This window comes from Bos indicus x Bos taurus, chromosome 2, assembly GCF_003369695.1.
Source record: "Bos indicus x Bos taurus breed Angus x Brahman F1 hybrid chromosome 2, Bos_hybrid_MaternalHap_v2.0, whole genome shotgun sequence".
Lineage (NCBI taxonomy): Eukaryota > Metazoa > Chordata > Mammalia > Artiodactyla > Bovidae > Bos > Bos indicus x Bos taurus.
Window position 1 is genome coordinate 27,252,494 of NC_040077.1, and position 27,227 is coordinate 27,279,720.

Genomic DNA, 27,227 nt, shown 5'->3' on the forward strand with positions numbered 1-27,227 from the left:
TGAGGTGGCTCAGGAGAGAAAGCAGAAGATCCTGGCCCCAGATTGCTGAGGTGTTGTCAAAGGAATGAGTGATACGCATGGGATAGTCATCTTCCTATACACAGAAAAGCACTAAGTCCCTTAACTTGAGATATCTGTTTCTTTAATAATCATCTTTTGCTATTCTGACTACCGGGTCTTTGTTGTAGAAACTCCTATATATCTTGGGTCCCCTTTGTCTCTTTGGAGTAATCTCTCAGAGCGATCTGAGATGCTATGTCCGCAGCTTAAGTCCTCAGTTTTGTCAACTTACTGACAATAATTTTCAACTTGTAAATTGTACATTTTTTTTTCAGTTGACAGGTTTCAAGCTCAGAAAGGTATTATTTGGATTCATACATTAGGAAACTCTTCTAGGCAGCAGTGCAGGTCCAACTGGACCATTTCTCTGACTACTAGTGGCTAGGGTTTGGCATCCTTCTTCTGGAATAGGCCCAACCGAATGTTAAAATAAGAATCGTAATATGTTGGCATTTCTGATGGCATTTCTACTCAAACAAGCTCTGAATTTTAACCATTATCTGTCTGTAGTCATTAGAAAAAAAATATAACTGGCAAACCTAATGGGAATTTGGCCATCCTTATTTTGATCAACTTCAGGGCGGCTGCTTCCTGGCTCATGTGAAAAGATTATCTTTCTCCACTACTGATTTATCTCCTGACCACCTGGACACATTTATTGTAACATGGAATTTATATTGTTTGGAAATGCTTTTACTGACACTTTTATTTAGTCTGTATTTCTCCCAGAGTAAACTCGAAGTCTATGGGACTTCAGCGCCAAGACCAGCTCTAATGATGACCTATTTGAAACCACGGACAATTCAGAGAAAAATGAGACAAAATTAGAAGCATATTATGAAACTGAGAGAAAGAGAAAAAAAAGAAAGTGAGTGTATGCACAGATACATACACTCTTCATGAAGTAGCTATTGATGTCACACAGTTTGGGGTCTGAAAGTTCAACTTTGATGACTTAAATGGTTCTAAAACATTTAAACAATGTTTTTTGCTTATATCCTGAAAGTAATTAATGATAATCTATAAGTAATAAAACACTGCATCTATAAGGTCCTTTTGCCATATATTTCCTTGTATAGTTCCCACATTGAAAAATTCCAATCATTTTAATTTATATAACTTAAATCTATAAAGCTATGGATTCTTCTACTGTTTAAATTCCTGTGATACAGAACTCTTTAAGAATATCTTTTTATGTTTTATAAATTCAAGCTTTAAATGACAATGATGAAGTAGAGCCAAATGGGTATATTTAAAAAAACACAATGTTTAAATGGTTCTGTATACACTTTGGTGTCCAGAGGTTACTTTTCTGTATTTATGGATAACCATATTGACTTATTATTGGGCTTCCCCAATAGCTCAGTGGGTAAAGAATCTGCCTTCAATGCAGGAGACAGGAAATGTGGGTACAATCCCTGGGTCAGGAAGATCCCCTGGAGGATGAAATAGCAATCCACTCTAGCATTCTTGCCTAAAAAGTCCCATGGAGAAAGGGTCCTGGTGGGTGACAGTCCAAAGGGTTGCAAAGAGTCAGACATGACTGAGTGACTGAGCATACATATTGGTTTTTTAATTTATTCTAGTAAATAGCTCATATTTACTGGAATAAAAAATGTATTAGTTTCCTAAATAAGGTCAGATACATTAAAGAATGAAATAGAACTATCTTTCTTATTTTCAGTTAACCTAGTCTCAAAATGAGCTGTGTGGCATGATGGTAGATACCACTGTTGGCAGAATCATTTCTTGCATCAGTTCATTCTAAAGCCCAGAGCAGAACTACAGAATGAAGTTGTGCAAACTCCTGCTGCCTGTGGACCTGTGACCACGCTCCTTCCTCTAGACCCACATTTGCATCTCTAATTAGTTCTCAGCTCATGGCGAGAGAAATGAAGACCATGCTCTGAGTTTAATCAGTGACCATATACTGACTCAACTTACCAGTTTTACATATTTCCCTTGATTTCTCTGATGCTTTTGTAGTCATCTAGGGTTTTCCTAAAGCATTAGTTGAACAATACCAAAAGTGCCTTAAGCATATAATAAAAATTGCTCTGATAATGTTTCCCAGGGGAAGATGAAATCTCTTCACTCCAGGCTGTTATCAGAAATGTATTCGGTTTTATCATCTAGAGTAATCTACCAGACAATAGTTACTTCAAAACAATGGATCAATTAAAGTGGAGCTAACCTATCAACTGCTATTTTATATTGTCTCATAAATATAATTAAATAAAAACATAGAGTGTTAATTCAACAGTTCAGTGAGTTTATATTCACCCATGCTGAATACATAGATTTTAAAATCTAGCTAGTTGAGTACCTAACCAGAACAATACTTTCCACATTTCCCATTGTTTAGCCCTGAATGATTGCTCTTGATTCACTGAAAGAGAAGAGGTTTTCTCGATTTAATTTTAAAATGAATATAAATTGATTAAAACCTTATGGAGGATTAGGGCCATTTTATAATTAAGTTTCCTAATATGTATCTGATATAAATGTCAATAAATAAAACAATGCCCTTGGCAATATAGCAAGGTTGCCCTAAAAACAAGAGACTTGTTTTTCAGACAAAGTTTGCTCTGTGAAGATGATTTTTGCATATAAATAACCTGGTCCTAGAAAACATTTATTACTGAGGGGCTCAGAGCTATGCTCACAGCAGAAGACGAATTTTCATTATACTGTCATATCTGTATGAATATAAAAAGCATGAATAATGGATTTTGTCTTTTACATTTGTGCTTCAGAAAGCATTATACACAATGAAATACCTTTAATAAAAGCCATGCAACCATTATTTTGTGTGTTACTCTCATCCCCTCACTGTGACATTTTTCTGAATAGGTAGTGAATCTGGTACAAATAACAGTTTTTAAACAAATTGTCAATTTAGACTTTATCAACACATTGTGGCAAACTCCCATCCTCTTGTTTATTACTGCTGAAAGTAACTGGTGTGTTAATATATGTAGACGCAGGCAAGCTGCAGGAAACTTAGCATTTAGGTTAAGAATGTTTCTTCCATTTTTGGTAGCATCAATTAGGTAGAGAGACTGTGATTTCTTGTTGGCCTTCATACTGAAGACAGAGCCCAAAGCCCTTATTTTAAACAGACTGGCCTGGCTACCTGCATCAGTGGTCCCCAACCTCCTACTGTTCTGTCATGTTGTTTCTGGGCATATTCATAGCCATTGTCAAGGGCTCCTTCTACATTCCCTGCATGATATTTACCTCAACCCCCGCCCTCATTCTAGTGGCTTCTCCTGTGGTAATTATCAGAGTTAGGAAAAAATATAGATATGGTCTTGACTCAAGTACAATTAGAATAAGACTAAAACAAAGAAACTGAAGGAAAAGCCAGAAGCTGGGAAGAAAACATTGGGTTTTTTTCCATATTACATTTCTGAATGGCATTTAGAGAACCCAGAACAGAGTCTCAGCCTATTTTGTGTAGCTTCCACTTCAGAAACTTGTAGGTGCAGATAAACTTCTAGTTACTTGGGATCCATCCCCAACTGTTATTAGTAGAACGAGAATGGGCATCCTTAACTCAGTTCTCCAGGGGAATTCTCTGCACAACAAAATATTAGCACCAAAGGGCCACAGGGACCGAAGTCTGATGTTCTATATGATGGAACTCCATTTGCAGTGGTCAGGCTGAACGAACAAGGCTTCGAAATCATACTGTTTTCAGAAAACACATAAATTCACATCGATGTACATATTCTTATGAAAGCAAAATTAACTCATTTCTTATTAAAAAAACTTCCACTACAAACAAGAAGCTTGTTTTCTAAATTCCTGTTTGCTGGCTAAAGTATTAACAATTTTATGCAGTTTCTTTTGGGAATAATCTTTGCAACAAATAAAGAAAAGCATTGGTGAAGCTTCTCAAAAAAAAGTTAAGATCAAGATATTAAGTGATGGTTAATTCAGATGTGCATGGGTGGTGAAAAATATGAAATACCACTAAAGTGCAAGACAAAGAAAAGACTCTTCTCTCTGGGATGCAAATGACCGATGCAGCTTTCCCAAATTAAACAAATACCATTAATAAAAATACTCTAACTCATGAATTGTTGTTGTTTAGTTGTTCAGTCATGTCCAATCTTTGCAACCTCATGGATTGTAGACTGCCAAGCTTCTCTTTCCACGGGATTTTCCAGGCAAGAATACTGGAGAGGGTTGCCAACTCCTTTGCCAGGGGATCTCCCTGACCCAGGGGTAGGAATCAAGCCATGTTACCCACTTAGCAGATTTTCAAACTCTCTAAGAAACAGAATGAAAGAAACATAATTTGAAGCTGATTTCATTTTACGGCCACTATAGCAATAATAGAAATATCTCATTTCTATTTTTTTTTTAAATAGTTTTCCTATTTGAGTCTTCAGGTACAAAGAAATTAATAGGGTTGTTAACAGAGTAGCATGTTCTTTTTTTCTAGAGATCAACAATAGTTTCCCCATCTCTTCTCTTGGGATCGTGGAACCTGGGAATAAAGCTCAGAATGTTGGGGAGCAATACAGTTGTGCAGAAAGTGGGCTTCAAGCCTGTAAGTTGGCATCATATAGGGGAAGAGTGGCCACCCAGGCTCCACCTTCACTCCAGAATGAACACACATGGAGTGTGTGAACTTCGGACAAAACTTACACGTGCCAAGAACAATCATAGTTAAACACTTTTCCCATTGAGTGAATATGAAGATATAATAGATACTCAAACTTTGGTTATGGATAGCTGAAGTCCTATGCATGAATATATATATATTGATATATTAACATATCTATCTGCTGCTGCTGCTGTTGCTAAGTCGCTTCAGTCGTGTCCGACTCTGTGCAACCCCATAGAAGGCAGCCCACCAGGAACCCCATCCCTGGGATTCTCCAGGCAAGAACACTGGAGTGGGCTGCCATTTCCTTCTCCAAGGCATGAAAGTGAAAAGTGAAAGTGAAGTCACTCAGTCATGTCCAACTCTTCGTGACCCCATAGACTGCAGCCCACCAGGCTCCTCCATCCATGGGATTTTCCAGGCAAGAGTACTGGAGTGGGTGCCATTGTCTTCTCTGTATATCTATCTATATTTCTCTTAAAAAGCAAAGAAACAGAATACTAACTGTCTAGGTTGTAAAGACAATGACTGAAATAAAAGAACATTCAGAGTGATTTATAAAAATCTGTTAATTCTGATTTGCCCATATTAGGCAACTTGTAAATTATACCTTTCTGTTACCAGCCCATGATGTAAGAAGTTCACATAATGTATGTAAATGTAAAGGTCAACCTTTGGGGTATCTGCAACCTCTCACAATTTACTTGGTTATTATATTTCTAGCTGGCCTTGAGTTAAATCACTGCAGATGATGACTGCAGCCATGAAATTAAAAGACCCTTACTCCTTGGAAGGAAAGTTATGACCACCTAGATAGCATATTCAAAAGCAGAGATATTACTTTGCCAACAAAGGTCCGTCTAGTCAAGTGGCCACGTATGGATGTGAGAGTTGGACTGTGAAGAAAGCTGAGCGCTGAAGAATTGATGCTTTTGAACTGTGGCGTTGGAGAAGACTCTTGAGAGTCCCTTGGACTGCAGGGAGATCCATTCTGAAGGAGATCAGCCCTGGGATTTCTTTGGAGGGAATGATGCTAAAGCTGAAACTCCAGTACTTTGGCCACCTCATGCGAAGAGTGGACTCATTGGAAGAGACTCTGATGCTGGGAGGGATTGGGGGCAGGAGGAGGAGAAGGGGACAACAGAGGATAAGATGGCTGGATGGCATCACCGACTCAATGGACATGAGTCTGAGAGAACTCCGGGAGTTGGTGATGTACAGGGAGGCCTGGTGTGCTGCGATTCATGGGGTCGCAAAGAGTCGGACATGACTGAGCAACAAAACTGAACTGAAAGAGAACTGGTTAAATGTGCCACTTAAAGAAGGGTATTTCAAATAACAAAGTTCTTCAAAAATTGTAGTTGAAATTCACTTTCATTATTATGTATAGCCTCTACTCTAGTGTAAATATTTATGGGAAAATGTGGAAATGGATGAAAAAATGTGATTTGTTTGGATAATGTTTGTTTAATTATAAAGAGGTAGAGTCCTGCAGGAATGATTCAATTAGCCCATCTCTGATATCAATCCATGAATAAAACCTTATTCACACAAAATCTAGAGACAAATTTATTTCTACACTTTTTCCCCAATAGACTAGATTTTTCACTTTTGGGACTAAATATATACAGATTTAGGTCCTTGAGGGAGATAACTGTCTCATACAAACATCATTATAAAAATAGCAAGTGCTAAGAAATTAATTGGTTAAAGATTTTAAGCTTGCTATTGTTAGTATTGAAACGTTTTTAAAAACATGTGCTGATATGATGTGAATATCTCTCTCTGCCATTCTTAAAGCTGACATCCTCACTCTTCACCAAATAGGCATATCCAAGTGACTCAACTTTAGAGCAGAGAAAGACAAACTACAGACTCCAGGCCGAATCTGTTCCTTATTTGTTTTTGTAAATAATATTTTATTAGAACACAGCAACATCCATTTGTTTAATCACTGTTTATGGCAGTGTTCTTGCTATAGTGGTAGAGTTAAATAGTTGCAATGGAGACTGTACCGCTCTCAAGTTTAAAATATTTACTAGCTGGCCCTTTAGAAAAAATTTTGATAACCTCCGCCTTAGAACCACATCAAACAGCGTAATATGTAAAACAGTCTTGTAATTTGAGATATCACAATCGCATAGGCTCATGGCTGGCTTCATCACATTTTCTTTAGATAAAGAATAAATAAGGGGTTTAATTTTCACAGCTGTTCTGAAGCAACCCATTCAGTATTACTTTCAAAATTCAGATAAATTATTAAAAAAAACAGTTTTGGCAGATATCTCCATCAAAATCCTCATGATAAATTATAACTACAACTTTAAGAGCTTTTGAAAAGCTTAAGCTTTTGTGAAAACAAGAGCTGTCCTGGATGCAACATTAGTCTCTCTACCGCAACATGTGCCATTACTTCAGAGCTTCTGGGAACACACTTAAATGAAATAAAGAACTGCTGTATCAGCAGTGTTTACCCAATCTTTCTCCTGTGTAACAAAGACAGCACCATTTTAAGATCAAGAACTCATAATCTCATGTACTTTGAATTATTTAGTTAATATTTAATCTTTAATTGATTTTATTACTGAGGAAAAAGATGCAATAAAATTTTATTTGCACAACAGAAAGCAACAAGATAGGGCCACTGCTTCCCTCCCACTATGCCTGGCCAGAGCCTGGAACTTCATCTGAAACTCCCTGAGTCCTCCCTGCTTTCTACCTCTCTTCCCCTCCAAAGTATGCTCTCCAGATGCACTCTGCTTTCAAGTGACGTAGGTATTTTTCTTAATCATACACACATATCTTTTTTCTCATTGAATTTTGGGTATTGAGATGTTCTCCATCACTACAAGTATTGCCAAATTACAGGCGCCAGTAGTTAGAAGCCAAAATATCCATCTTCTGGGTGCAGTTGAAATTATTCTTGGTCCAGCCGCACTAATTTGTACAGCTTTTCATGCTAGAAGGGTCACTTCTGGGACATTTAAAATACACCCAACGTAACAGTCTTAAGTGATGTGCAAGTTAACAGATTTTGCTCTCCTTTTTATCTGGCGTGAGGGTGGGGTGTGGGAAATAACACAGTGGACCAAGGCGAGGGCCAGCACTGGACATCAAATAAACTCATTCAGGTTGGAAACATCCAGAACGGTCAGTAGGGGGCAGATTGGACTCAACTAAAATCAGCCATCCCAGAACTCAAAAGCCATCATCCTCACATTTTCTGTAAAGCCTGTGCCATGTGTTAGGTTGTGTCTGACTCTGCGACCCCATTGACTGTAGCCCCCCAGGCTCCTCCGTCCCTGGGAGTCTCCAGGCAAGACTACTGGAGTGGGTTGCCATCTCCTCCTTCAAACCCTGGAGGTTCTAAATGACAAATCAGGTCTCAATTTGGTGCTTCGAATGGAAGAAGAAAAAGTCTCCTCTAGGTCAGCCAAGCTGGGATGATGCTGTAAGTTGTCAGGAGGGGTTCAGGGAAACTCTTCTTATTATCATCAGCCTTACTGTCTCTCTTCTAATTCCTCTTCCTTCCACTGCCTGAACTCCCCACCTGCCTTCACCAACAGGCAGGACTCTACCTGCAAAACTCACCTGTCACCTTCCCTGCCCCCATCAGTAGTCTGGCCCTTCAGGGATTTTTCCCGGCTGGAAGGCTTTGTATTTTCTCTTCTTTTCTCCAAGCCCCACTCCCATTTGAGTATCTGGTGAACTTCTATCCACCCTGAGACTTGCCTAGTAATTCTCAGGTTTCAGAAGGTTAGGACATGGTGATTTATTCCCAACAATGCCATAAGGCAAGTACTGTTTGAATGCCATTTTATAAAGAAACTGAGCCACGGAGAAGCCGTGAGATTTCTCCAGAGTCATATGGTAAGGACAGGCTGGAGGCACACCAGCATCTAGTTCTGTGTGACTGGAGAGGTCAGGCTCCCATCACAGTGGACTGCTTCTCAGAAACAGGAGATCAAGGAAAGACGAAAAAAAGGAAGGTGGCAGAGGGGGAGGACCCTTCTGAAAACACAGGTAAGTGGGAGCCTATTACACAGAGCAAGGTCACTTCTAGGGGACAGGAAGAGAAGGGGATCAAGAGCAAAGGGGAGGATTAGCCATGAGTGGAAGAGGTGCCTTTTCTTGGGAGGCCAAAGGAGAGGATATGTCATGGGTCTGTTTATATTTAAGGGGATAGAAATGGAGGGAATTCACTGAGTCAGGGAGATTCTTAGATAGATAGATAACAGATAGATAGTAAGCCAAAGTAGACGCTTTCCCAAGACTCCTAGGATGACTTATGGGAAACTCTCCAGGGGAAGCAGAATGAAATCTCCTAATGAAAGTGAAAGTGAAACTCACTCAGTTGTGTCTGACTCTTTGCGGCCCCTTGGACTATTCAGTCCATGGAATTGTCCAGGCCAGAATACTGGAGTGGGTAGCCTTTCCCTTCTCCAGGGGATCTTCCCAACCCAGGGATTGAACCCAGGTCTCTCACACTGCAGGTGAATTCTTTACCAGCTGAGCCACAAGGGAAGTCCAAGAATACTGGAGTGGGGAGACTATCCCTTCTCCAAGGCATCTTGCTGACCCATGAATCGAAACGGAGTCTCCTGCATTGCAGGTGCATTCTTTACCAACTGAGCTATCAGGGAAGCCCCCCAAAAGGGGACACTGCGGCTGCATGGGCCAGGAAAAGAAATCGGACCTCCTGAGTGGCAGGCAAGACTTCTACCACTGAACCACCCATGCACCAATGAAGTGATGCTTTCCAAATGTCAGTGGCATCTCTCAAGGGGGGGTTGGATCCCTGAGGGCCTGGACTTAAGGACCCCGAGCCCTGGAGCAACAGCACTGTGTTGGTCCTGGGTGTAGGTCTCTCTGTAATGTGGCAATGCTGTGGCCCTTTCCTGCTGTCACTTCTCATCCTTGGACAGCAGTCGATGCCACCACGATGCCCCAGGGCTGTCACCGGGCTGGTCATCTAACTGTGAGATTTAAAGATGCTTAAGAGCCTCTCCTCTGGCAAGGTGCTTGGGAGTTTGATTGCTGGAACAAGCTACTAATTTTGAATAAAATTTCATAAAATTGCCCCATAAGACATCCCCTCCTCCCGCCCACCCCAGACAAGACTATTCTATTGTTCTCCCACCAGCCTGCACACAGCCCTGGGTTGAAATGCTTTGATCACCAGTGGTGGCTTACTAAAATGAGCTGCCTCTTCTTCCCTTCTTTGATTCTGAAGTCACTGCAGTGAGAAAGAAACAGAAAGAGCCCTCAGAGTCAGCAGTACCTGCCTTGGAAGAAACCTAAGCTTGGAGGGCAGGATCTTGCTACTCCAGTCATAACTGAACACACAAAAGCACAACTTGGAGCCTCTGTGAAAGAGTGGTTAAGTGGTCTGCCTGCCAGTGTCTATAAGGAGCAGCACTGAGGTCACCCAGGGAGAATTCTACATCATCCTCCACCCTCTCAGGACAATCAGGTGTCATCTGGTGTGATTTCAGCCTTTCCAGCAAAGAGAGGAGATGCTGATACAATCTGAGGCATGATCCGAAAGTCATATCCTTGTTGTTCGTTGTTCAGTCACTCAGTCATGTCAGAATCTTTGCGACCCCATGGACTGCAGCACGCCAGGCTTCCCTGTCCTTCACCACCTCCTGGAGCTTGCTCAAACTCATGTCCATTAAGTCGGTGATGCCATCCAACCGTCTCATCCTCTGTTGCCCCCTTCTCCTCCTGCCTTCCATCTTTCCCAGCATCAGGGTCTTTTCCAATAAGTCAGCTGTTTGCATCAAGGTGGCCAATGTATTAGAGCTTCAGCTTCAGCATCAGTCCTTCCGATGAATATTCAGGACTGATTTCCTTTAGGATGGACTGGTTTGATCTCCCTGCAGTCCAAGGGACTCTGAAGAGTCTTCTCCAACACCACAGTTCGAAAGCATCAATTCTTCGGCACTCAATCTTCTTTATGGTCCAACTCTCACATCTGTACATGACTATTGGAAAAACCATTGCTATGACTATACAGATCTTTGTTGGCAAAGTAATGTCTCTGCTTTTTAATACGCTGTCATATCCTTAGGAAAGACTTAAAAATAATCTAGGGACACTCCTGGTGGTCCGGTGGTTAACTGGTTAAGACTCTGTGCTCCCAATGCAGGGGGCACTGGTTCCATTTCTGGTCTGGGAAGTAAGATCCCGCATGCTCCACAGCACAGCCAAAATAAATAAATAAAATAAAGAGATGTTTTCTTAAAAAGAATAAAAATAATCTAGATGAGCAATTCTTAAATGTTTTGGTGTCAGGAGCATATTCTTGAAAATTATTGAGGACACCAAAAATTGTTTATGTGGGTCATATCTATCAGTATTTACCACACTGGACATGAAGACTGGGAAAAATTTAAAAACATGTAAAACATGCTTATTAATTTATTTTAAATAAAATCCACTATGTTAATTAAGATAAATATATTTATAAAAAATAACCACATTTTCCGAAATTTTTTAAATATAATGAACAGAGTGGAATTGTTTTCAGTTCAGTTCAGTTCAGTTCAGTCGCTCAGTTGTGTCCGACTCTTTGCGACTCCATGAATCGCCAGGGGTTCTTTGAGACCCCAGCACGCCAGGCCTCCCTGTCCATGACCATCTCCTGGAGTTCACTCAAACTCACGTCCATCGAGTCGGTGATGCCATCCAGCCATCTCACCCTCTGTCGTCCCCTCTTCCTCCTGCCTCCAATCCCTCCCAGCATCAGAGTCTTTTCCAATGAGTCAGCTCTTCGCATGAGGTGGCCAAAGTACTGGAGTTTCAGCTTGAGCATCATTCCTTCCAAAGAAATCCCAGGGCTGATCTCCTTCAGAATGGACTGGTTGGATCTCCTTGGTTTTACATGATTGCAAATCTCTTTGATGCCTATCTCATGCTGGATTTCATCATGGCATATATATTCAATCTGTTGCCCAGTTATTTTGGTTAAAGTATGTAAAGAAAATCTGGTATCACACAGTTGGAAATGGGAGAAGTATCTTAATAGTCTTTTTCAGATAGTTATGGATATTCTTCCTTGATATTCCAAACCTTGACAAGAGGGACATTCTTAAAGGTTAGTTGCAATATGGAATTTAAAATTATATCAATAAAAATTTCATGTTCTGTTACATAAAATCTTTTGGTCTGTCTTGACCTTTGAATGGATCTTTCACTCACGCATATTTTCAGAGCATCATGCATCATTTGTAAAACATTGGCTCATGGAGTTAAAGAAACATATTTTTGCACACTGTGTTAAAAATCACATTTATTGTCATCACTACCAATCTCCTGAGAAAAGTCTTTAAGTATTGAGATGCAATAGAGCTTTTGCTGGTGGACACAAGTCTTCTAAAAAATCTAATTTCTTGAAAGTTTGAGTTTTATCATTGACAACAAATAATGTCAATGGTTTTACTTGAAACACCTCAATAAGTTCACTCTGTGCATTTTCAGTAATGTGTTTACCAAATGCACACAATGGAATAACTATAGTTTGTCATTCTTTCAAGTAAAAATTAGATTTTTGGGGGAAAAAGCAACCAGCACAGCCCTCAGTGGAAAACACTAACCACGTGTGACTTTTCTTGAGACACACTGGATGTTGTTCTGCAGCAGAAGCTCTTCCTGGCTCCTTCCCATTTCATCAGACAAAATAAAAAAAATTAAATGTACACTCAAGAATTAGAGATTTAATAAATTAACACTTTTTACTAATTCAACAAGAGCATTCTCAAGTAAAACTGACACTTTTCCTTCCTGCAAGCACGTGGCAGAGAAGAATACAAAAGCTACTACTCACACTGTTTGGTACCACTGCTAGCAACTTTGCCATTACTTTTGCACGATCAGTGTAAAGTTCAATGCAGTGAGAAAGGTAAGTGACATCCCAGCATTATTATGATTTCACTTTTGATGTTGTAGCTCTTCTGAAAGGGTCTCAGGAATCTCTAGGTGTCTGAAGACCACACTTTGAGAACTGCTATCTTTACAAATGATTTCCAAATACTGTTCTAGGAGGTGATAATCAGCCAGATTATTAATAGTAGCTGTGCCAGTTAGGATAAGCTAGATTATGTGGCAATAATGAAACCCTTAAAATCTCAGTGGTTTATAACAAAAGTCTATGTCTTATTCTATTGTATGTTACCAACTAGCTGGGCAGGGGGCACTCTGTTTATTGCCATCACTTAGGGACCCAGATGGAGCAGCCTCTATCTCAAACTTAGGGACCCAGATGGAGCAGCCTCTATCTCAAAGGTTATCAATTACTATGAAAGTGAAAGTGGTTAGTCTCTCAGTTGTGTCTGACTTTGCAACTCCACGGACTGTAGCTCCCCAGGCTCTTCTGTCCATGGGACTTTCCAGGCAAGAATACTTGGAGTACTTGGAGTGGGTAGCCATTCCCTTCTCCAAGGGATCTTCCTGACCTAGGGTTCGAACCTGGGTCTCCGGTACTGCAGGCAGATTCTTTACCATCTGAGCTACCAGGAAGCCCCATCATGCTAGAGGGAAAAGAGACTCTAGTGGGTCTCACTCTAGCAATTCCATTACATCATTGACTAAGTCAGTTCTGCTCATAGCCTACCAGCCATCTGGTCATATCCAACCACAAGAAGGGGCATGGCTGAGTGTACCGTGGCTGAGTGCACCATCCTCAAGTATGTGCTTGAGAGTAGAGAGTTGGCAATATTTGGTGAGTCACATTGACGATTACAGTAATAGCCAACATTTATGGAGCCTTTTTTATGTGCCATGTACTGTTTCAACAGCTTGTGTCACTTATCTATGCTCCTAACACTCCCATGAGGTAGGTTATATGAACTCTATTCTTTAGATCAGGACACAAAGGCACAGAGAGGTAAGCTACATTGCTCAAGGTCACACCAAATTAGGAGAGGTGCTGGGGAGGTAGAAGGACTCCAAAGCCCATGCCTTCAACCTCTAAGAAGACACATAACCCATAATTTTCCCCAGTCTTAAGCAAAATGAGAGAGATAAAAACTTTTCATAATTATAAATAGAAAGGATTGTCCTTTTTTTTTTTTTCCACAAGGTATCTTTTCTCTTTTAAAATGTTAAGATGTCCTTTCTTTTATGAAGTAATTTCCTTACCAGGAAAAGTAAAAGGTTGGCAACTTTAAGTTAACTCCTTTTCCTAATGATTTCTGCTCATTTTAACTGATCAAAAGTAGAAAAATTTGTGACCACTAGTTCAGGAGGTTTTTTGATTTGTTTTGGGTCCTAGCACTATGCTTTGATTCAACCAAATTTTAGTCATTATGTGCTGGGTACTGCTCTGAGTTCTGTCAAGCATTGTATAAGATATATGGTTTCATGGACATTGTTTTATTTAATTCTATGCCATACTGCTTCCTTAATAAAAGATTAAAACATGCTTTTTTTTTAAATCCTAAAGCTAACTGAAACAGGAAAGACCTGGAGCATGGCAGGCCCCCACAAGGCATCTAAAGTACTCAAAGCAATAGATACCAGTAATTTCCCACAAAAGTTACCAAACAGCAAACACAAGCTTCTCAGTAAGTTTCTCACTAAACTTCATCATCATCACCTCTCTCTGTCAGGGATCTTTCATGAGATGTACTTTTTCTCTCAGGTTAAAGACCAAAAGAGCAATAAGTTGATTTCACCAGCTGGGTCCTGGAACTCAGCCATGGGTGATTTTTTGCAAAGCACTCTAAACACAAGCAAGGTTCATTGGCCGAGGGCCCAGGCCGTCAACCCAAACAGCAGCCTAGTTAACAGCGACACAAGGCTTGCACACCAGCAAGCTGTTCTGAGCTCCAACGTGGTCATATTTATCAACTTCCGTTAGAAAATTTAGATGCACAGGAGAAATACTTATTGTGAACAGGTGCTGGAAAACAGAATCTTAATAAAAATTAAGCCTTGGGAAATAAAAGGTGATTCAAACAATATTGAATACCAAGAATATACCTGTTGTTTTTTTTAATAAGGTACCTTAATGATTTTTTTTTTTAACAAAAGAAGAAAAGCAAAAAGGAAGGGAAGGAGAGCAGAATGGGCAGAAGAAGAAAGAAGGAAGGAAAAAATCCTCAAAAAGATACACATATCTTGGTATCATACAATAGAATACTTAAATTATGAGTCCATTATACCAAATGACTGCCTCTTGACTAGCACCTTTTCTCTGGGAATATTAATAGCATGTATGTCATCACTGACCAAATAAGTACCAACCCTGGAGATGACCAAGAGAGGCAAGGTGTTCTGTCACCATAGAGACGAAAGTTCTCCAATCATTTTTAAACTCCAGATTCTGCTTGGCAACAGAGCAATTAAAAAAAAAAAAAAAAGATGGCAATACTAGGACATTTCTAGAGGGGGAGAGTTTGTGAATATAAAAGCCATTTTTAGAAAGACTTGTGAACCAATTAAGTCCCAAAGAGTTATTTCTGAACCTCACATTTTAAGGTATTGATTCTAACAGCTGGGGGCATGCATTTAGATCAAACATTTATAAATTCTGGTCCCTATTTGAAAACGGTTGTTCAAGTTCATTGTTATTTGATAGGGCAAGTAAAGAAATATTTTTATAACCTTTCTATTTAACCACTATATGTACAGACCTCAGAAATTGATTATCATGGGTGTCAATGGGTGTCTTCAAACAGCTCTATTCTATAATTAGGAGGAGGGTTGTTTTTAGAGGGTGAGGGCTTAGTTAACAGTTGCAATATAGAAGGTGGGGATGTATTTGGCAACAGAATATACCAGAAGTCCTTGCTGATGGCTGGAATGGCAGGTCTTTCAGGTGGGAGGGAAGTGAGGTGGGAACCCCCAAGGATCTGCACTGGCTGTAGCCACGGTTTGAAGGAAAAAGGGAAGGATTAATGAGCAACTCACTAATGAGAGATAGCCACGCACAGAAGGCCTTCCTTATTAAAATCTGTGCAGAGTAACAAGCACATATGGTAGTAGCCAAATTCCCATTTTGTACAAGAAACAAGACTAAGCCAGCTGCACCAGGAATGTTCAAAGGTACTCTGACCAAGGGGAGAAGGAAGAGGAGCCAGATGGCCACAGTAAGCTACAGCATTGACCAGAAAATGTATATATTATTAATTTAGCAACATTGACAACACGTACAGGCCTGAATAAATTCCATTTTCATGGACCTCACTATAAAATGCCCCTTTTTGTAGGCTTTCTCTGCACTGATGCAAGATAAGTGAAAAGCATACAAAATGATACACTTTAGCCCCTCAAATGAATCCACTTATAATTACTATTAAGAAAATGGTAATTTATCATAAGATAATGAAGCCTCTGTGAGTCCTCTTGGCTCAGTGAAAAGATATGGTGCATGCATGCTGAGGAAGCTCAAGCAAGAGGAAGTGGTTTGGTGACTTGATGCAGCAACGTCTCCCAAGGACTAGGCTCCTGGGGGCCAACTAACAGTCAGTTTTGCTTCCATTCATCTCTGACCCAAGATGGCATTCCTAATTGTCATGAAGCAAAAGAGGAACAAATAAAATGGCAAAGAATGGCAGAAGGCATATTGCCTCTAATGTCAGGAGCATGGAGGGGCAAGTCAACACGAGATGTGTAGACACATCCAATGGCCCATCTGTGAGGAATCACGGGACTGTGCCTGGTAAACTTGGGCTCTAATTTATCCCCACACTGTACAGCCTTGAAAATTCACTGTACATCAATTTTCTCAATTAGAAGATGGGAAGAACAGTCAAAACTCCTTCTTTGTTATACAAGTGTTTTCTGTGACTACCTGGAAACATTCTCCTCAAAAGAAAATACAATCTGCATTCTTCAGCCTTAAGCAGGACATTTCGACACATGCTACAACATGGATGAACCTGAGGCCATTATGCTAAGTGAAATATGTCAGTCACAGAAGGACACGTGTGGTGTGACTCCACTTAAATGAGGTAAGGAGTCATCAAATTCATGGAGACAGAAAGCAGAATGGTAGTTTTCAGTGATGGGCTTGGAGGTGGCAGGAATGGGGGTTTGTTGACTAATGGGCAGGGAATGTCAGTTTCACAATATGAAAGGGGTTCTGGAAACGGGCTGCACGACAGTGTGAATGCGCATGACACGACTGAACTATACACTTGAAAATAGTTAAGATGGTGAATTTTGTGTTTTGATTTTTCCAAAAATGAATGATTTCAAAAATAAATAAGTAATATGCACAACAGGCCTGGCACGGTGGAGAGCATCACTCTCCAACTATGGACTACAGGATTGAAGAAGACTCCTTGTGTAAGAGAGACAAGATCTAACTGACTTATCATCACTGAAAGATCTTTACACATTTTCAGAGACGGACCCAAAGCATTTGGTGCAATGAGTAAGGGAACCACCAATTATAAGCCTTAGCCCTTACAGGAACCATCCACCTCTGAGAATCAGATGACACATTCCGCATTAAGGCCGTGCTGTCAGGAAAGACAGCCATTTGCCAGTCAAGTAAGCCACTGCCGTAGGAGACTGGAAGGAGTAGACCTGGGGGAGGTGATGCTGCTGCTGCTGCTGCTGCTGCTAAGGCGCTGCAGTCGTGTCCGACCCTGTGCGACCCCATAGATGGCAGCCCACCAGGCTCCCCCGTCCCTGGGATTCTCCAGGCAAGAGATGCAGGTACTAGGTAAATGCTTTTCAGCTGCCACTTGGACATTTTGCAATTTGGCAGATTACCGATCTAACCAAGAAATGGTTTGTTACAGTATAGCAATCCATCACAATGCACAGTACTATTTGCAAAGAAGCTTAGAAGATATCCATTAGCAGTCAGAAAACATTCTGATGAGTCCATTTACTCATTCACCCTAAACTTACTGAGCCCCACCCCAGGCAGGTGCACTGACAGTCACGAGAGGTATAAAGATGAACTTGGCCTGCTCTTTGCCTGCCAAGTCTGGTGAAGGGAGATAGACTCCAGCCACAGGCAAAGTCTTGTAAAAAACAAAGATGTCATGGAAAAAACATGTTTGAACAGTGGAGAGACGATATTTGTAACTAAGACATATGTGTGTGTCAGGGGGAGGAGAGACGGAGTGGTGGGTTGGAATCATGGTGACAAGCCTGAAGATCTCCCCAGGTGGTCTGGCTTTGTTTTGAAGATTTGAGAAGCATAACTCTTAGATGGCAGGTAGACAAGAATAACTACTTAGAAAGGAGGGCCATTTAAGAGGCTGCTGTAATAGACTAAGCCAAAATAGGACTCAAACTAAATGTGTTAGTGACACCAAGAAGTAGGTACAAGGAGTGGCAAAGAGGAGAGCAAAGGAAGGCTTCTAGCTTACATGACTGTTGGTGACAAATATTACTGGAGGAAGAATAAGACTAGGGGAAGACAATGTCTTCAGCTGGGTACACTTTGTATGTATGGCTCAGACTTCTCATTCATAAAAGGAAAACAAATAATAAATGATCAGATGGGATCTTAGCACTGTGGTGAGGATTAAATGATAAAATAACAAGAAGAACATCATACTTTCATTTATGATTAGTTTTGTGTAAGTGTGGGACCCAGAGAAGATTTGGGACAGGAGACAGTTGGGAGTTACTGCTACAGATATAATTGTTAATAGTGCCAAAGGGTGTAAGCTGGATCACCCAGGGAGATGACATCCTGTAATCTAGGATCAGACCCTAGTGCATGCAAATATGCAGAGCAAGGAGGGTGGGGGCTGGAGTGGAGGCCAGCAGAGACGGCTTTGAAGAAATGATCCAAATACGAGTATCTGGAAAAAATAGCTTCACGGGAAAAAACAACAACAACAAACAATCCAACAGTGAACAGCCAAAAGCACCAATTCGGCCCAGAAGCTGATAAGATAAGAACTAGAATGAGAGGGTTTAACACTGAAGAGGTCAAGAGTACCATGAGCAGAAGCTACTCCAGTGGAGGGTAGGGTGAAAGCCAGTTACAGCTCACTTAGGAATGTTGTATTTTCCTGACATATTTTGACATTACATAACTCTTTAATTGGGGAAATCTTCATTCTTTAGGGCTGGAACACTGAGCTTTCACTCTCTCCCAGGAGTCACAGATACAATTTTTCCTCTTCATTTCATTTGGACAACAGAGGGAATTGGGACTCAGACTGAGAGGAAATTAATGCCGTTAAGAATCATTGCTATATTTTATCACTGAGAAAAGAACCCTAGGTTTGGGGTTGGGGGAGAGTGAAGAGATAATGGGATTAAAATATAGAACAGCACAAACAAAAGTAGAGAATCTTCTATAATAATGCCGAAAGTCATACTAATTCAGTACTGATGGGAGAACAGAAGTGGGTGCTTCTGAGACTCTACACCCATCTGCCAAGGGTCACGAAAAACGCCCGTCTGCAAGTCCTTTACAACATACCCACTCTTACCTTTCTTTTGATATCAGTGAACTGGGAAAACATTAAAGACCAATAAAACGACAGCTCCAGGATATAATAGTAGTGAAGGTCAGGTGTGAGTGGCTGAGGATCAAAGAGAAAAAGGCATGATTAATAATTAATAGGAAACCAAATCTGTTTCAAACATCTCAAGCTCAGTACTGGAAAGTGACATGGTCTTACACCTCCACAAATTCCAGCCCCATTCTCTCTGTCGATAAGAGAGCTTTGAAGCATTCCTCTAATCCACAGCTTGATGGAATTAGTTTTGTTTCATCTCCAACCAGAAAAGTGACAACTGGTATGAACATTTGGCTGCTGCTGCTGCTAAGTCACTTCAGTCGTGTCCGAACATTTGGCAGTGGTACCCAATTTGCGATTCATTTCAACAATCACATTTATGGTTCTCTGACATGCATCTCTACAAGATTCCTTTAGGCAACTTGCAAAAAAATTCTAACACATACACAGAAAGAATAAATCTGGACAACTCCCATGAGATTCTTTGAGATTCCTGTACTCAATTCCTTGAGTACAGGGACCAGGGGAGGCGAAAGAAGCTGGAGTACTCTATGAGTCATGGAGGCACAGTTTCAGATTCTGTCTTAATTGGAGCTTTTTTGTTTTGAGAAAATGTTCTGTACATTGTAAAGATTTTTAAAAAGATAATTCAAAAATATTTATTACAAGATCAGGGGACAAGGAAACTGCTAAGAGATACAGGTTAGGCACCTACCAGGGAATCTGAGATCAAGCCCCAGTTCCACAGTTTAAGAAGTTATAAAACTTGGGCCTTGGTTTACTTATTGGAAAATGGAGGTAACATCTGCTTTACCTGCCTCAGAGGTCCAGGAATGAGGAGAGGCTCAGAGAGGCAGGGGAAGTCAATGCTATTTATTTTGCACATAAATCCATAAAGACAAAACAGAGTTTTAAAAACACATTTTTGATGAGTTGTTTTTAATTGTTTCACTGAGTTATAATGAAATAACTTGATTTCCCCAATGAATGAAAGACCTTTGAAACTCATTACACGAACACATCCACACCACTGCATACAAGCAGCAGTATACATGGTAAATACAATTGAAACTGAAATGCTCTGTAAACCAATAACAGCATAATGACTAAGTCGTATGAGAAGCACTCACGTAACCACCAACTCTAAGCATGGACACCAAGAAAAACAGTTGTTCCCCTCATTTATCTTTGTCAACAAAACACACGAGGAACAGGATCCTTTCCATGCAGTATGCCATTACAGGGTACAGAACCGTAAACGACAACATTCTGAGTATAATATGTAAGTTCATAAAACAGCAGTTGCGACTGAGAATTACAACTGTGTGCAGCAAGCGATTGCTTTCGATGTTACTTGAGTCTCGACCAGATGGCCTTGGAATGTTCAGCTCTCTCGGACCATGTCATGTTGTTGATTTTCAGTCTTTCTTAATTTGAATAAACCATGTGAAAGAGATGGAAATGCAAACTGGAATCCCCATTTCAATGTGTTCCTAGCCTTGACCCTGTCCTAAGGAATAGCCAACGCCAGTCCTTATCCCCTGTTGCAACACAGTGTGTAATAAAGAAGAAGCAGGGCACGCCTGCTGTCCATTAACTTTGTTAGACCAAATGCCTCTAAAAAGGCAATCTACAGAATTCCAAACTCAAAAATCCACACTGCTTACTACAATGTCAGTCTCTTTATTTTATCAACAAAATACATGGTTGTATTTGTTTCTCTTAAATAATATATCTCAGTTGAACTAGAGATTCTAGAACTGTCTCAGCAAGACATTCCTAGAGAAGTCCCACTTTGATATTCAAATAGTAACTGAGCTAGAGACCACAACACATGGTAATATTACTAAATTCAAGATCCGAGGCAAGGGTATATCTGTGGGCAGCGATCTGAAATGCTCTCTGTCTGGGATATGATTTTAATCTCATTTTCAACAATGCTATTTTTGTCTATGTGTAACGGGACAAGCCCATTTTTCCGTGCTCAGGGAAATGGTGTTTGATTTATATCTATAGAGGCTGCTCCTAAGCCACAAAGTGAACCAAATTCAGCATGCCTATCCCAGCTCCTTACTCGAGCTTTGCCCACTAGCTGTCGAGACAGGCCAGGGCTATTACCAGCCCAAAAGCAGATGGGCTGTTAGAAGGAGGACTTATCCACCTACCGAAGTGATCATATCTTACTCTTCAGCAAACGCACCTTCCACACTTCCTCCATCTGCTCAAGCAAGTGAACATGGATTCTGAACTAACAGAAAGTACCCTCCTCACTAGGCTACATCCACCATCAAGCAGCAGGGGCAGGGCGGGGCAAAAAGCAAGGTGGCTGCCCAACCTGCTGGGACCTGCCAGAAAGCATGGTGCTGGCTTAGGAAGAGCTCTCCATGTGTGAAAATCCAGACAGCACTGCGTCCTTACCTGATAGGGGTAGTTGTACCAGCAATGCTTTGTATTCCACAGCCAGGGCGTCTGAAAAACATGACAGAGAAACTATTTTACATGTTTTGGAAAAGAAGCAGGATAAGAGAAGTTTACGACAGATTCTAGGCTCCCAATATTTCGGGATTTCAATAATCTACCTGCATGAGAACTGAAGGACTTAGTACAATCGGGAATGGGAGAGCAAAGAACTGAAGAGTCCATCATGCATTCTCTCTGGGGAATCTTCTAAACTCAACCGGCAGTATTTCAGGCTACTTCTAGGATAGAGTCCCGGATGGCACTTTTTTATATTGTGCTGGTTCAGTAGACACATTCCTGCTAGGTAACCACCCCCAACAGCAGAGTTCTTCAAGTGTCTCGCCAAGATCCACTGCAAATCCTCCATCTCACTATTATCAATAAACAATGCTGACAGTTGATGCACATTTCTTTGAAACTCCTCCAATTCATTGTTCACCAAGCAACATTATTAATCAATTGTTTCATGCCTTGACAGTAGCAGGCAGGTACACTTATTTCAGTTGCAGGCAGGTACACTTATTTCAGTTGGACTAGCTCTGACTGATTCCAGGCCTGAGTAGATTAACCCTCACAGTACATTCCACCCACCCCTGACTCGTTGTCAAGGTCTTTCGAAGAAAAAACAATCTTTCTTAATTTAACAGAATCACTTGCCTTACCACAGTGTAAAATTAAAGAGAACATCTAAGTATAGACAGATTCCAAACATTCTTAATAAGCAGGTAGGGTTGGTATGGATTTGAACAGACAACTCAACCATCCCCTAACACCAGCACAAACTTTCTCATATTTCTGTACTAACTTTACAATTCTTTTGCACCCCTAATCTTGGTGGTATACATCTATATACATCTGATACACATCTGTATGTTTCTTACTATTAGGAAACATAATCTATCATTAATCCAATCTGTGTGTGGATTTATATATTGCTAAATGATAAAACTGTCATTGAAAGATTAATGTCAGATATATTTGTACTGACCTAACCTTCCTGTCAGACTTTATTCTTTTGGGCTGCAAAATCACTGCAGATGGTGATTGCAGCTATGAAATTAAAAGATGCTTACTCCTTGGAAGGAAAGTTATGACCAACCTATATAGCATATTCAAAAGCAGAGACATTACTTTGCCAACAAAGGTCCGTCTAGTCAAGGCTGTGGTTTTTCCAGTGGTCATGTATGGATGTGAAAGTTGGACTGTGAAGAAAGCTGAGCGCCGAAGAATTGATGCTTTTGAACTGTGGTGTTGGAGAAGACTCTTGAGAGTCCCTTGGACTGCAAGGAGATCCAACCAGTCCATCCTAAAGATCAGTCCTGGGTGACTGATGCTAAAGCTGAAACTCCAATACTTTGGCCACTTCATGCGAAGAGTTGACTCATTGGAAAAGACTCTGATGCTGAGAGGGACTGGGGGCAGGAGGAGAAGGGGACAACAGAGGATGAGATGGCTGGATAGCATCAGCGACTTGATGGACATGAGTCTGAGTGAACTCTGGGAGTTGGTGATGGATAGGGAGGCCTGGCGTGCTGCAATTCATGGGGTCGCAAAGAGTCAGACACGACTGAGCGACTGAACTGAACCTTCCTGTTTGGTCCCAGATCCTATAAGAGCAAAAGTTGCTCCCATCTGCACTAGGATAACTTAGTTGTCTCTCTGAAAGCCATAGAGGTATCTTTCCACCTTGCATTGATGACGATGAGGATGAGGAGGATATTAGAGAGTATTTGTAGAGTCCTCCCTATGACCATACACTTTTTTTGGAGGATACATTTTTTTTTGAGAATTCTCCTCCATGATCTATTATTTATTTAACCAATTAAAGAGTTATTTCTCCTTCAAAGTGAAAGTGTTAGTCATTCAGTCGTGTCTGACTCTTTGTGATCCCATGGACTGTAGCCTGCCAGGCTCCTCTGTCCGTGGAATTTTCCAGGTGAGATTACTGGGGTGGGTTGCCATTTCACACTCACATGTATGGACTCATTTAATCCTTATAGTAAGTAGCAGTAGTATTTCCCTCATTTTATAGATAGGTAAATTCAGACCCTGAGCCCACAGGACCAGAACTGCATATCAAGCTCAGACTGTCTGGTCTTAAAGCCAAACATAGCCACTGTGACTCTGCCTTTAAGTCTGATAAAAACTGAACCAGGCCTTAGTTCAGGGAGCTAGGCAGAAGTAAAAAGCCATGCCATGCCCTAATGATGTTCAGGGATCTCTACAGCCTTGCTTCACTTAGGCACTCCTGGTTCTCCTTTCTGTTTCCTGCTTTCGCCATTTGCTACCTGTGCATTGCTGTCCACATCATGTAGTCCCTCTGCACCAAACATCCCGAAGGCCCAACCTGCCTGTCTGACTGTCTTCTCCATTTCTCATGTCCATGACATTGAGGTTTATGACTGACCAACCTCATGGGGTGATTATAAAGATCAAATGAGTGAACAAGTTAAAAAATGATGCAGAGGCTTCAGAAGTTTGATTGTCTTCTATAAACAACACAAGTCCATTGAGGAAGACATAGAAAATATTGAAAATAATAATAAGATAAGTAATTGAATTCTTGTCACTACTAACATTTTAATATACAGCCCATTTTGAGCGTCTTTCCTATATAATATAGATATTGATACAGACATGGATAGATTTGTCCTTAAACACATACATACACACATTATTTTTAAATTTGGGCACAACACAGCAAAATCTATTTTAAAGTAGAGTACAAATATTATTTATTACCTTTCTCTCTGATAAAGCTGTTTACTATCTCTACAATCAACTGAAAGTCCCTGAGGGAAAACTATGTCATATTCTCACGTTTATCTCTCTAGCATGAGACACTCAAGGTGACAGTTCAGCATTCATTACTGAATGCTAATGAAAAGGAATACAGAATTAAATCCAAGACCTATAAAAAGGCTTGCAGTATTTTTCTGAATGTATCAGTCCCCAGTGCACAGTGCAAGCGTGTGCTTGCTTCTAAAGACATAGCAGAAATCTCCTCCACTATAGTCATCCTTCCCCTTACAGACAAAAGAGCAAAGGTATGACTCCTACTGACCCAGGAGCACCCATCATTTAGAGCTTCCCTTCCTTTGTGAGCTTCTTCTAACCCCCAGGCTTTTCTCTGGAGGCATCAGATGTGCATCACCTAGACCTGCTTGTATCATGTGTGAAAGTGGACTGATCTGCAGAAACAGTGTGTAAGTCTTTGTCTCTCACTGGGTTCTGCCTCCTTAAAGCAGGAGTAAAGAACACTGAGAATTTGATGGGGCTACCAGGGCCATGGGATTCCCAGGTGGCAGAGTGGTAAAGAACCTGCCTGCCAATGGCAGGTTTGATCCTGCAGATGCAGGTTTGATCCCTGGGACAGGAAGGTTCCCTGGAGGAGGAAATGGCAACCCATTCCAGTATTCTTGCCCGGGAAATCCCATGGACAGAAGGAGCCTGGTGGGTTATAGTCCATGGGGTCACAAAAAGAGTCATATAGCTTAAGAGACTAAACAACCACAAACAGCAACCACTCCCAGGGCCATAGCTCAGCTGGGAAGCTCGCCAGTCGAACGTTTAAATCAGCACTTGCACATACTTATTGCACACTGCATGTTCATGTGTACTCCCTACTTTGATGATACTCGATATTAATATACTCCATATGCTACATTTTTCTAGGGACTCATGTTATGGTCCCTCAAACTCTTTGAGACAGAATAAATGCTGTCTTTCCCAAAAAACAGATGAGAAGACAAGTCCATGAAAAGGTGATTCTCCTAATTTCTAATAGGTCAACACAAGTGTATGAATCTGGATTGCTGCTTATCATTTAATGCATTAGGCATAACATCTTTAGTTTCAACTGATATCATAAATCTATTGTTCTTTAAAATCAGTTTTTTCAGATATCTTTTTAAGAGCAATTTCCTTGTTCATTTGATATCAAAATGAACAATGCTTATCAGATAATGCTTATCTGTACAAGCATTAACATAATTAAGAACATAAAAAGCTGCAATATTTAGATGTCAAGAAAGAATAATGGTGATTAAAAAACACACTGAAAGCCCTCATTTTAGATGAGCCTAGCATCTTCCTACATAATTAGAGAAAAGCTCTGAACCTAGGACAGTGCAAGGTGATTCAAGCACATTTTCCGGAAATAGAAATGCCTTTTTACATGGCATTACAATAACAGGGGACAATATCAACGCTGGAAAATCCAAAAACTCAATGATTCTCAAACCTTGGCCTTCCAATATGACTCACTTTAGTTCCCCTCAAAGATATACTCTTAAATAATGATATGAAGCACTTTACAGATTTTAAAGTATTTTATACATATTACTTCATTTAATTTTCATAACAACACTGTAAGTGCTCAACTAACACAGCATGCAGGTGCCAGAAAGGATAAAGAACATGTTGGCATGGAGGCTCCTCAGACTATTAAAATGCAAGTTCTGATTCAGTAGGTCTGGCTTGGGGCTGATATTGTACATTTTTAACAAGTTTCAAGATGATGCTCAGACCTTGGACCACACTTAGAGTAGTAAGGTGCTACAGAAAAGTAAAGAGGATGATCCAACTTGGTATTAGCAGGTGTAAGACACTTTGCTAGGCACTTTGTTATAATATTTCACAATTCAGTGTTAGCTGAATAAATGAATGAATTATTTCTCATCTTTACTGTAGCCATATGGAACAGAAGTTGTTAGTAAAACAGTAGTTAGCTGGAGACAGTGCTTCTCAACCAACATCCATGCTTGCTACACACCACACACCTAAGATATATATGGTGGAAGAGATGTGAGCAGGGTTGACATGGGCCACTTTGGGATGCCACCCCTAGTGATGAATGTGAATGAGCTGTTCTCACCCTTTCTCCATTTCCATCAGAGGAAGATAGTAAGGGCTGGAGCTGTCGTCTTTGACCCTGAGACAGAAGTTTCTGTTGATGTTAGTGTCAGAGACCTCCTACTAGCCCTGGTCTGCTTACCTTGGACTATATGTGTGAGACAGATAAATTCCTATCATTTTTCTTATACATATATACAACAGCCTGTATTCTCACTAATAGAGTCATCTAATAGTTGCAGGACCCACCATAGATTCCAAAATCCAAGGAATCCAAAATCCTGCATTTTGTTGTGGTAGTCTGGGGTGACTTACACATTGTAAGACAACTCTTCATATATGGTACTTAATAGCTATTAAAGTGTGTGTTTGTGTGCTTAGTCACTCAGTCGTGCCCACCTCTTTGTAACCCCACAGACTGTAGCCTACCAGGCTCCTCTGTCCATGGGGATTCTCTAGGCAGGAATACTGGAGTGGGTTGCCATGGGGATTCTCTAGGCAGGAATACTGGAGTGGGTTGCCATGCCCTTCTCTAGGGGATCTTCCCAGCCCAGGGATCAAACTCAGGTCTCCCACACTGCAGGTAGATTCTTTACTGTCTGAGCCACCAGGGAAGCTATTAAAGTACACATCAACTAATTTCAATTTAAGAAGACTTAAAAAACATCTGAACAAGGTTAAGACCATAAAAGAGTAGATAATGAATGACTTTCATGCAAACTAGTACAGCCACTATGGAGAACAGTGTGGAGATTCCTTAAAAAACTGGAAATAGAACTGCCTTATGATCC

At 40.7% G+C, this 27,227-nt stretch overlaps 1 protein-coding gene across 3 annotated transcripts in view; it reads right to left on the reverse strand.

Moving 5' to 3' along the window:
- The window catches only part of CERS6 (ceramide synthase 6), a 359,345-nt gene that overhangs the window by 66,190 nt on the left and 265,928 nt on the right, over positions 1–27,227 (reverse strand). For all 3 annotated transcript variants that reach the window (XM_027558509.1, XM_027558491.1, XM_027558499.1), the window contains exons 5-6: positions 21,541–21,591; positions 19,093–19,185 (exon numbers count right to left, since the gene is read on the reverse strand). In XM_027558509.1, coding sequence (XP_027414310.1) covers positions 19,093–19,185; positions 21,541–21,591 — 144 coding nt within the window. The remainder of the gene's footprint in view (positions 1–19,092; positions 19,186–21,540; positions 21,592–27,227) is intronic.